The following is a 12178-nucleotide window of genomic DNA, read 5'->3' on the forward strand; positions in this document are numbered from 1 at the left end:
CGGTTGGAGGGTTAGGGTGGTGCAGCGTTCTACATACGTTCGAATTTGTATTAGTTTTGATCGTAGGCGTGATAGATGAGGTCAGTGCACGAAACTGCAATTCTCGGGTCGCGTTTGCTAATTTCAAACACCTATGGCGTCAAGGCACTATATCCGTGAATATCAAGTGACGTGTGTATCAGCCTGCAGCACGGGCTGTTCCGTTGTTTGGCTATGAGACCTGGCCTATCTGACAGGCGTAACCAAGGCGTTTTCAGGTTTTCGACAACGGTTATCTGAAAACCATAGCTCGTGTGAGTCGGCGTCTGCAAATCTGCAAGGCGACAGTTACACAGAGATTTTTCAGTTGTGCAACGGGGATTTTTACTTAAGAACGTGTCGTTGCTATCTCCAGCTAAATCATCACCATTATATGGGAAAGCTGGATAGCATCAGGCTTGGCTATGTTACTAGCTTATTTATTCGGATATAGTAGACAGGATTTCAGAAATGAAGATGGGTTACAATACTTCGACATGAACGATGAGTTACATGGACCCCGGAAGGGAGCTTCTTGTTAGTAAGGTTGTTAACGTGGTTGGGTATGTGAAGGTTACGAGTTTCGATGGGGAAGACCAAGCTGTCGATTTTATAAAGCTACACTATATCGGTACTAGAGAGCATAAATCGAGCGAAGTTGAGAGTTAGTGCTATAAACGAGCGGGTTTGACACCAAGCACCCACCCACACACTAGAACTTCGCTGCCTATCCATGGATGCACATTTGATGACGCGTGTCGCCCTCCGATCCTGAGGCGCAAGTGTACACCGCTTGGTCTCATGACTGACAAGTAAACATTCCTCTTTAGCTTTAACTTCGTTGCACTCAATAATGCATGTGGTTGCCGAATCCCGCTATCGAATCATCGATGTTCACATGGCTCTCCCGTGGACTAAGTCAGCAAGTAGCGATTTTATTTTTATGACAGCACGTCTTCATGCCTGATAACCAGCGTCGCATATAAGCACTGGCGGAGCAGTTTGGAAGGGCATTCAAGGTAGGCGATATCTCGTACAGTTGTGAGTATGAGGTCCGTCGTTCGCCATTAGATTGATTATGTGTGCATAGGTTTGGCCTCGTATGCATCGGTCCGCATAAATACTGGCTCGTTGTTTATCCTAAGTAGCAAAGGTAAGCGACGACGGGTACAGTTACGAGTATGACAGATTAGGTTGGGTTAACTTACCAGTTAATCAACGTCACATATGGACGCGGAACTAGCAGGTACGATAAGTAGCCAGGTAACGCGACATCGAGTACAGCAATGAGCAGGACAGGCCATCAGGCTAGGCTATCACGCATGGCTGAGGCCTCATTTTTACCGGCCCGCGTTATCACTGGCCCGGTGTTCACTATAGATAGCAAGGATAAGCGACATCGCGTATGGTTATGGGTATGAAAGACCGTCGTTGGTCGTTGGATTATGTTACTGCGTATAGGTGAGGTCTCACAGTCAGCGTCACACATGGACGCGGGTTTTGCACTATTCGAGATAAGTGAGTATAAGGGTCCGTCGTTGGTCACTGGGTTAGGCTACCATGCGTAGGTTCGGCCCCATAGACAGCGTCGTGCATAGAAAAGGACCCAGCAGTTACGACAAGTAGCTGGGGTGAGTGACAACGGTTATCCTTATCATGGCGCTTTATGGCGGCCATCACCTATAGAGCGTCATATTCATAGTGTGAATGATGCCCACAGCTATCTCGTTCCGTCATCTTATCTACAGGCTAGTTATGCATATCTGGGAAAGAGAATCATCAACGGAGATGGCTCTCGCGTTGCCACTGCACCGTTTGTGCTGTCGTCTAACAATGTTGTACATAATGGAAGTAGAGAACCACGAGAAAATGTGTTGCAGCCAGGTTTGCCGAACAAAATATATTTTGCGATTATAATCGCAATTGCTGAAGCTGAGGAGTGTAAAGCAATCAAACGTTAACAACAAATCTTCCAGGGTGAACTTTGCACTAGACATTCTTTAGGTATTTATTATTCTTAAAGAACACCGAAGAAAGCCAAAATATGCTAAGGCGCGATTTCTTTTTTTATGTCGCGTAAACCGGTGAGGAAATGCAATTCGGTGATGGCCCATGACCTCGAAATTTCACGCACTTAAACAAAATTCTGCTTGCAACATATCACCGGAAGGTGCAAATCGATTAAACTAACTTCGGGAACCCTATAGTTTCGGCGAAAATAATTTAGGTGTGCAAATTGCCGGTGGTTCTGATGACAGGGGAGTAATATCCGTCATTTGAAGTTTTTACTTGTTTGCAATACCTGGATTTGCCTCCAGGACCACGTCAAAGCTAACAACACAACAGCCACCATGCCACACTTGACGCTAACGCGTCAGTTGTCAAGCGTGCTCCGTTTGCACACACTGAACGCTCAGTCGGAAACGCTTATTGTGGTTTTGCCGAACCCGGCCCAGGATGGGGCCCGAGTAGTTTTATTTATTTTCCACCGGGTGCTCTCCGTAAACCCTTAGCCAAGAAATCCATGCGGCCCAGAAGTGCAGAATGTGGCGTGACTTCTGTAACTATCCATCAACCAGCCTCAGATCACCACTCGCGATATCAGGTAAGAGCTCGAAAACACATCTGGCCAGTGTCAAATTCTGAACTGCTTCAGGAAGCTGTAAAACCCAGGCGTATCCTTTGCCTAATTAGACCATAGAGGTCATCGAGGAGGCTAAATACTTTTTCTTGGACGTTTGAATTTTTCTAGCACCATTTACCACGAAATGCTGAGCGATGTTGAGCGATCCAGTATCGTTAGTCATCTCATAGACTGGTGGATTTCCTGTTATTTTGACCCCCTGTTTGAGGACGAGAGAGTATGCATATTTTTCACAAAAAAGGTACATGAACGACATTTCAAAGAACGATCGTCGTTCTAATATTCCACCATTCTATATTCCATCAGTCCTCAACTTTTGCCGCTTTCGTTACGTTTTTTGGTTGTCATAACTGACCTCATATTTCAGGCCAGTGGTATGTTAACTTTCCATAAGACGTGCGTTTGTTTGGAGTGGCCCTTTTGATTCCATTTAGCCCCTATGGCGCACTCCATAAATAATTGCTCTCATTTCATAGAGGACACCAGTAAAACATCACAGGGGTCTGGGTGTTCACGTAGATCAGCACCTCCCTCCATTTCTGACTTTTGCCTTTCCACTAAAACAGCCGTCTGCACCCTCTGCGCCGTAAATCTGCCATAATTTGTCGAGGCTCCCTCATTGTCTTGCACATTCTAGAGGAATGCAGTGTTCCTTGCAGGCTGACTTAGGATTTGGAACTTTTGCCAAAATGCATTCTTCAAAGCATAATCTGTCATATACCGAGAAGTTTTCCAGTATGATAATATTCGAACCTAAAGACTGCAGCTTTCGTAGACACTATAAGTACGCTTGTTTTCAAACTACACCCCGCTATCGGTGTTCTTCACCTAGTGGATCATTTTCCTGTGCATGCACCACGATTCTCGCCTTCCTAGGAATTCAGTGCATGTGTAGTGGACTGGGAATTAATCAGTGTGATCGAAAAAATTTACGAGTAAAGTAACCAATACAAAATCAGAAAATCACAATAAGAAAATAATGGGTAGTCAAATGAGGACTCACGAACGCGAAGATCCAACAGTCCACTACACCGATCCAAATCGGCTACACATCCAATCAGCTACACATCAATCGGCTACACATCCAGACCGGCTTTGAAAGAAACATTCACTCGTAGAAATTTCCTACGGATGATTCGCGTGTGGGTGATATATTCCACGATAGGAAAGTTATTCAAGGCTAAAAAAATGTCACGGGGACTTTTTGTGAGTTCAACACTTGACGCAACACGGAGAAGTAGTCCCACTGGTTCAGCAGTCGGCACAAAGTCCAACGGAGCGTAAATACACTCGTTCAGCAAGAAGTTGGCAGGTCACACCGGAAAATTGTGTATTCGTAACATTAAAACAAACGTCATGATAAAATATTTACGACAGTTACAAGGTGTAGTTCAATTTCAGGAAAAATGGTAAATGTGACAACGGATTGCATACACCAAGCATGCACGAGGGAAAATTTGTCCATGTCACTCCTTCTCGGGAGAACTGAAAAGCTAATTAATATAGTCCTATAATCACTATCTTTCTCCATCGAGAACAAGTCCTCTGGCCTCCAATTACTCACTTCTCTGCAAGACGCCATTTCATTTCCATAAATTTGCTCCCATCTTATGCGCAAGTGCACGTGCGATGTTTTCCCGCGGAATCTCCATTGGTGCTTACTTGTTTATGGCCACATTCGTCGCCCTAAAGAATGGCCCAAAAGTTTCGCTTCAGCCTATTTTACTCATCTGAAATTAGGCGATTAAGTATTTTCCGAGCAAGGGAGCGTCCATCTGCAAGCCGCGGGCACGTCCAGTGGTTCCGATGAATTTTAGAATCCCCACAGCGTGCCCCAGAGTTGGATTGAAGGGCACCTCTTAGAAAACCAAATACATCAATTGTTTCACGTGATGCTGGAAGCCTAATTCAATTACTCTCATTCAATCAAGAAATCAGCCTCAATACTGTTCAACCTGCTGTTGCATAGGTGCACCGGCTCATATACATACAACTGCAACCTGTGCTCTTTTCATTTTAGCTGCGTGCGTTACCATTAGTTTTCATTACTTCTCAATCCGTATACCTCAGCTTGTAGGGTTATACCATCATATCTCAGTCAGTGTGCATGAATTTTGCCAGATGAAATGTCAACCAACCTGATTCTATGAGCCTTCGGCCTCCAACCAGCGCACGCACTGGTTTGACCTAATAACATCGTTTTGGTTACAGTAATTGTTCTATACCCCTGTTTCGGCGCGGACCGGGCCTTCTGAACTCTCCGAAAGATGGCTGCGTCCGCTTTGCCGAAGTTTTCGGATTTGTATGAACTGAAAGAGGAATTGGGAAGGTGAATATTCATCACTATTTGGAGATTACATTTTAGGGGAGCTTTTTCAATTGTCAGAAGATGTATTCAGTTGTCTACTGGTCTGGAATTTGCTTCAAAGATAATCAACACCAAGCGGTTATCATCCAGAGGTGAGTTGAGATGCAATCTGGTCTACTTAGTGAGTGAATTCGGACTAAATTCTCAAACAAACATTCGGACTGGTGAATTTTGTGTAAATCAAACAGCATATTAGCTCACAGCTCTCACACCAACTGTGGTTGCTATTGCGGTCAACTTTAGCGTGCATATTGGGAATTATGCTTGAGTATGCGGCTGCTGCTTAGTCTGCTTTATGGTTGGACAGAAGCAAGCCACTCGCCTTTCGGGTTAATAAGACGCTCCCACTCCACACTTTAGTCTGCCTTAATAAAATCGTTGAGACTCGGGTAACTCGGATATTATACAATTTTCTATTGCAACTGGATAAATCGGTGCTCAACTCTCTCAGATTTTCAAAATTACATTTTCCAGTCTGCGGTTAAATAATCTTTGAATGACCTCCCATGTGTCATCTTTCAACTATTCCAGGTGTTCTTATCCTTTGGACACTATTAGGGCAGAGATGTCTCAGCGATTAGAGCGCGAACTTACTGACTGGAAGGCACGTGTTTCGAACCTGACCTGTGCCTTTTATCTAGACTTTGGCAACCTGGTAGTATCCCAGTCCTCATGCTTCCCTCGAGTGTCATGGCAGTTGGGCACCGAAAGTGTTACAGCTGAATGAGTGAACACGTATTCTTTTGGGCTGATTTTGCCTTGGGTTGTTTGGTAGTTGCGATTCGAATAGTGCCCCGGCACGTTCAACAGGTGGGTGTGTGCACAGATGTTGGGATCTCGTTGACGTGCTATTTCGCAACGTTTGAAACCAGTTGAACCTGTTGCGTAGCACTTGTTTGGTGAGCTACCAGGCTGGGACAGCTGTCTGGGTGTATTTGACGTGCACAGGAACCACCCGGAGACTGGCCCTCAAAAGGTATAAAGCATTATGGCAGTTTGTGCAAGTAAAGACGAAGAGCCGAAGCCCCATAAGCAAGGCATCCGTGTCAATATTCTCAACCAATGCCTCTGTTATGCCCTATTACCCGAGTAACGACAGGGAACGGATTATGCTTATTTCATGGTTTGAGAACAAACCGGCGCCCGCTGATATTGATACAGCGCTCACACCGGGCGTCAGCTTTCGAAGGCGCATTCACTGTTGGGTCGTCATTCGCAGCCGCAGGACATCTTCGCCCGATCTGTCACAAGACGATTGTAAACTGACTTCTGGGAATCTCAAACCAGGTTTATTGTCCTCGTCAATTTCTAAGCTTGCGTTGCTAGAGTTCAGGACATGAACCAAGATGTGTGCAACTCCAGTCAATCTGACAGTGCGGACAGTACCTTAACTTCTGTGTTGTGGATTAGCAGTCGTTCCTGGAATCCATAACCTCTCTTGCCTTGTGAGCTAGGCTCATGGGCTAGTCCCCAGAACAGCCTATCTCCGTCTATGTGGACACCATGAATTGTATACCACCGGAACAGCCGTGGAATCGTGGTTTCTGCTTTATCTTCGTCTTCCTCCAGCGTTTGCTTCCATGCCCTATAGTTCTTAAACCTCCACACATCAACACGCGGTCTATGCCGCATAACAGTACCGTGTGCCAAAGTCGCGAACAGATCCCCCTAGTTTATACTCGACATTTTCGGATGGTCTATGTGTCATATCGGATACTCGAACCTGGAGGTACATCTTTGAAACATGAAGGAATAGATTTAATCCTTCGAGAATCAATCCGCTTCCCAGGGGTGTCCATCGCCATCAAAGCCAGCTGGAGATTCGTACTGCAAACGTACAGTGTGATCAATTCCCGTTGTCTGTGTGTCTCGTGTCCCATCCAAGAGGTGGGCCGAATACTTCGAACAACAATTGTCATGGCCGCCATCCGGTACTCATCTGGGACCCACAGGTGTCGTAGGACCCCGGACAGTGAACATGGAACCGCCTACGGTCTCGGAGGTTTATGACTGCAAATGTTCTCTCAAGCGCCACTAAGTCCCTGGTTCGGGTGAACCCTGCCCGCGTTGTTCAAAGATGGGAGTGAAGTCCTCAGTCAGCGCTTTTGTGTTATGTTTGCTTGCATTCGGGAAAAGGAGTCTGCCCCAGACAACTGTGGAAGGTTGGTGATAGTGCCCAATTTCGAAACAGTGCCTCATAGTGAGTGTGGTAACCACAAGGAGACCAGCTTGACTCCGGTCGCAACGAGACTGTTGGCGTCCTTTGTGCTTCGTCGCCTTACGGTGGCTCGTGAGACTACCTCGAGAAAGCAAGCGGGGTTACGACCTGGTAGGGGTTGCGTTGACCAAATCTTCACGCTCTGTCGGATGCCAAAACAACGCCACATGTATAAGCGACCCATAATTCTACCGCTCCTTGATTTCCGAGGCGCATTCGACTCGGTTGGCCGAGTCCTTGCTCACCAAGGAATGCCCGGAAGTTCATGACCGTAATAAGCTCTTTGTATTCTCGGACTTCCAGACTTATGAGCGTTTACGGCGAGCTTTCCAAAAGCTTCCGTACATAGTGCGCTGTCTGTCAGGGATGCCCACTCTCTCCACTTCTATTGAACTCCGTGTTCGATGAATTCATGGGATGAAGGCTAGGGGGCCTCTAGAACTCCGATGTCCGAATAGCCTGTGACGAACACCTTGTTCATCTGGAATATGCAGACGACATCGTTTTCGTCTTTGAAGAGAAGGCGCAGGTGTTTTTGGATGAACTGACCAAAGTCATTCTGTCCTTTGGTATGCACTTTGCACCCACAAAGTGTAAGGTTATGCTGGTGGACATGCAGTCACTAAACACTCCAATTACAATCCAGGGAGAGTCACTGGAATTTGTGGAGCGTTTTACTTATCTTGGAAGTTGTATTAGTTCTGATTGTAGTGTGACAGATGAGGTCAATGCACGAATCTGCAAGGCTCGGGTCGCGTTTGCTAACCTGAGACACCTATGGCGTCAGAATGGTTTATCCCTGAATCTGAAGGGAAGTGTGTATCAAGCTACAGTGCGGGCTGTTTTTCTGAGACTTGGTCTGTTCGAGCAGCAGAAATGAGATGTCTTCAGGTGTTCGACAGTCGATATCTCAGAGCCGTAGCTCGTGTGGGTTGGTGTCAACGTCTCCGAAACGGGGCACTTAGAAAGCGCGTTTTCGATTGTGCAACGGGTACTTCCATTGAAGAATTTGTCCAGCATGAGAAGTTGTGTAGGTTGGGACATGTGTTGCATACCTCTAACAATCATTCGCGCGAAAGTACTGTTTTCCATGCCCAATTCAGAATGGCGGAAGCGGAGAGGTGGCCAATCCTTGAGCTGTCGGAGAGAAAGGCGATTACGAGAGAGTACGTTGGTGGTCCTCGCCTTCCAAGATGGGGACCGGGTGATCCCCACTGTGCCTGACTGGAGACGCTGTAAGATAAGGCTTCCAATCGATATCAGTGGCGATCTTGTCAGTGTCTATTCAGATTGCCTGAGTGGGTGTTTGGAGGTGTAGAAACCTCGGAATGATTGTAGTAAGCTATCACTAAGTCCCTCCCCATCCACCTTTATTCTTTCTTCACAATAAGGCTTTCAAATAAACCATGGTTGTACAGCAATGAAGCATCTGCATTGAACACTGACGTCATGCTGTCGATGACGATGATGGTGCCAATTCACGGCGACCACCAAGTCGGGCCTCAGCAGCGCTTAGTCTACCTACCTGGGCGTTCATATCACCAACAACACTATCTGAGCTTTCAGCCTGCTGTAGAAGGGCACCTAGTGGATCATAGAAACTGTCATTGACAGATACAGAATTACGGTGAGTTGGGGCGCGAGCAGAGAATAAACAGGGCGCGATAGACCTCACTTCCTCTCACATGTTGCCAAACGAACTGCATAGAGGCGACTATCAATGGGTATCCAACCAAAGACAGGCTTTTCCCCTCAGTCGCTCAGTACAATGCCTAACCGAGCATATCCATCTGCAGCGGCTTCTGCATCACCCGAGGTGCGCAGGCGGAACCTAGAAGAGAGCGAGGGGGGCAGTCAGTTCGACCACAGTACTTGCGTCCTGAATCCTTGTTTCCGACAGACATACATCAATGCATAGGGAATCCAGCCTACGAGCATTGCTTCAGTGTGTGAGCATTAAAGCTGGCTAGGTCGTCATGCTTTTGGGGTTTGAAATCAGACTTCGAATTGTTTAGGGTTGTTACTGAACTCGGACGCACAGAAGCTGCAGCTAAGTGTGGTGCAGGGTAAGGGTCAGTCCTAGACAGGAGGACGATCGGGGTCCTCAACCAAAGCCTTTGGCTCAAAAGCCTAACCGCAGCGCAGCGGTGTTTGATGGGAAATGCAAACGCATTACCATTTCTACGGAAAAAGTCGCCACACATTCTTACCCCAAACTTGGAGAACCAGGAGACTGTGCTCGTCAGACCACTAACCAGTGATCCACCTGGTATGAGCGACTCTGAGTGTCCCGGGGACACCCTCCAGTTTAACTCAATGGGTCGGCGGGGTACACAAACCGTCCCACCTCTGTAAGGTCCGGTCTCTTCATGACGGGGTCCAGTCTCTTCGTTACGGAGTCCAGTCTCTTCGTATCGGTACGCACTCAGGGTCAAAAGTATCAGATAGTTATCTACCGAATATGTGATGCCGTGACAATAAGATGACCTTCCCATGGCTTGGTGATTCGTTCACTTCCGAGACCCATTAGGCTGTACAAGAAGTTGTCCATTTGAGCACCATTCTCTCATTCCAAGTTGTGGGGCGAGATGGCTCAGTGGTTAAATTGCGAAATCACCGACTGGAAGGTTCGTGGTTCGAACCCGACATCTCGACTTTCCCTGTCTAGGCTTGGGCAACCTGGCAGAATCCCAGCGCTCGAGCTTCCATTGGGTGGCACGGCAACAAGGCACCAAAAGGGTGTTACAGTTAAATGATTATCTTATTGTTTTTTATTACCATACCAAGTTAACTTATGGACAGAAGTAAGGGGGATGGTCTCCTGCTCCTCTGAGTTTAGGTGGGTTGGGGTTGAAACACATACAGCAACACGCTCAACTCTTATAGCCTCACTCCAACCACCATTTCCGTGCAGTCAGGCCTTTGGGCCGAAGGCATCCGTTGAAGTTAAGCATCACCAGTGATGTGATCAGAAAGTCGGCACGTGATATTTCTGGTCAGGAGGTGAGATGGCTCAGTACTTATACTGATCAGAAGGTCCGCGGTTCGAACCTGACTTCTGCATCTCGATTTTTCCTGTTTAGGCTTGGGCGACCTGGCAGTATCCCAGCCCTCGTGCTTCTTTCGACTGGCATAGCAGTTTGGCACAGGGTGAGTGCTACAGCTGAAGTATTTTTAAACTTTCTGGTCGCCACCAAGTAAGCACAGGATTTCCGAACAGACATTACCTCTGCTCAATCAGGAAGTCATTTGGATCCCGGTGTGGGGAGAGAAGCCTGATGTAATCAGGTTGTGGAAGTGGAGGAAACTAGGGTTATCCGAAAACGGTCTCACTTGATACACAGAACGCGACAACAAAAGAAGGTTGCCAGTGACGTTACCAAACATTGGAAATTTACTTGACACCATTACCAGCGTCTCAACCCGCGGTATGCATGTTTTCGACAGCGATTTAGTTGTCCATCCGCCCATGTACCCATGCTTTCGTTTGGCGCGTTCAGTTCAAACCATGGCGTGTGAATTCGGACCCCAGTTTTTTAAGTGCTAATATGTCTTTCTGACTTAGAGCAGGACCGATGAGCTCCCATCCGCGTTATTCGAAAACGTTTTTGAACCGTTATGTTTTGTTTTAATCATGTTGTTTGGATTGATTTGGGAACGATCATGGAAGTGTCTGAGACGACTAATCCAACCATGAGGGTGTAAGTCTCACCAAGGTTGTAACACGCTGCACTGTCTGGCCTCATCACAAAAGATGTAAGCCCGAAAGCATCAGATAGAGGATGTGTTGGCCGCATCCCCACACCAAATACCTGAGTAAATCCACAAGCAACCGAAGGTGGTGGTTTTCCTTGATTTCGAAAGTCTTCACCTTCGTGGATAGATTGGCTGTTCACATATACTTGGCCAGTATTTCATGCTCTTGCAGTTTGTGAGTATTCATGCCATTTGTTCCCTACTGCCAGTCGTATTGGGGCTTACAATGTGTTGGTAAAAAGTTCCAGAGGTACTATTGGGCCTGCCAAGGTTGTTCCCTCTCATGACCTTTGTTCAGTTTGGTCATTGGCATCATTAAAGAGTGTACTGTCCAATGGACCGCAAATCTTGGTGTCGTTATTACACCTAGAAAAAGATTGATGAACTCAGATCGTCGATCACATATCTGCACATACCACACTAAACAGGACATCGGAATGCGTTCGTACGCTCAAAGTGCAGCTCGGTGGCGCTTGAGTTAGAAAAGCCATTCACATTTAAGAAGCTGTCGGAGGTTTCAAGTTCACCTTTCGGGCTCATTTGAGTAGTTGCCCAAAGCGTTCAGTCCAATGGCTCTGAGGGAGGGAGTCATGTTTATCTCCACTTCTCTCTTCCACCAGAAGCCTGTGACCAGTTGAGGTACTTTTGCTATTCGCGGTTCCAGCACATACTTGACTACGTCTTGCGATCACCAAGGGGAACAACTTTACCCGTCTCTGGTGTTTCCAGCTATGGTGATTTCTTTGCTCGGTGTCGCAATAACACCGGTAACACGTTTTATACCACACCAAATGGCATGGTGACATCGTTCTAGTTGGCTGATGCGTTTTGCATCTGGTTAGAGCGCGAATTTACTGACCGGAAGCTCCGTGGTTCGAATCCGACCTCCGCCTTTCCACTTCCCCTGTCTAGGCTTGGGCAACATGGCATATCCCAACCCTCGTGCTTCCTTCGGATGGCATGACACCTAGGCAGGGATGTTACAACTCAACGCTTTGCATCTGATTCAGCCGTAGCACTCTATCGGTGCCAACTGCCATGCCACTCAAAGGAAGAATGAGGGCTGGGATACTGCCGGGTCGCGCAAGCCTAGACAGGGGAAGTCGAGAGGTAGAGACCGTCACGAAGAGACTGGACCTTACCGTGGTGTGACGGTTGGCGCACCTCAGCGATC

The 12178-nt window shown here is 47.1% G+C and overlaps 1 protein-coding gene across 1 annotated transcript in view; it reads left to right on the forward strand.

The window, feature by feature from the left end:
* Nucleotides 1–871: 871 nt before the first annotated feature.
* Nucleotides 872–12178, forward strand: part of T265_09682 (hypothetical protein) — a gene marked incomplete at both ends in the record, with an annotated part of 84391 nt that continues 73084 nt past the window's right edge. Inside the window, 2 exons of the mRNA XM_009175837.1 lie at nt 872–936; nt 5049–5122. Coding sequence (XP_009174101.1) covers nt 872–936; nt 5049–5122 — 139 coding nt within the window. The remainder of the gene's footprint in view (nt 937–5048; nt 5123–12178) is intronic.

Source organism: Opisthorchis viverrini, assembly GCF_000715545.1.
Source record: "Opisthorchis viverrini unplaced genomic scaffold opera_v5_297, whole genome shotgun sequence".
In the NCBI taxonomy this organism is placed as follows: Eukaryota; Metazoa; Platyhelminthes; class Trematoda; order Opisthorchiida; family Opisthorchiidae; genus Opisthorchis; species Opisthorchis viverrini.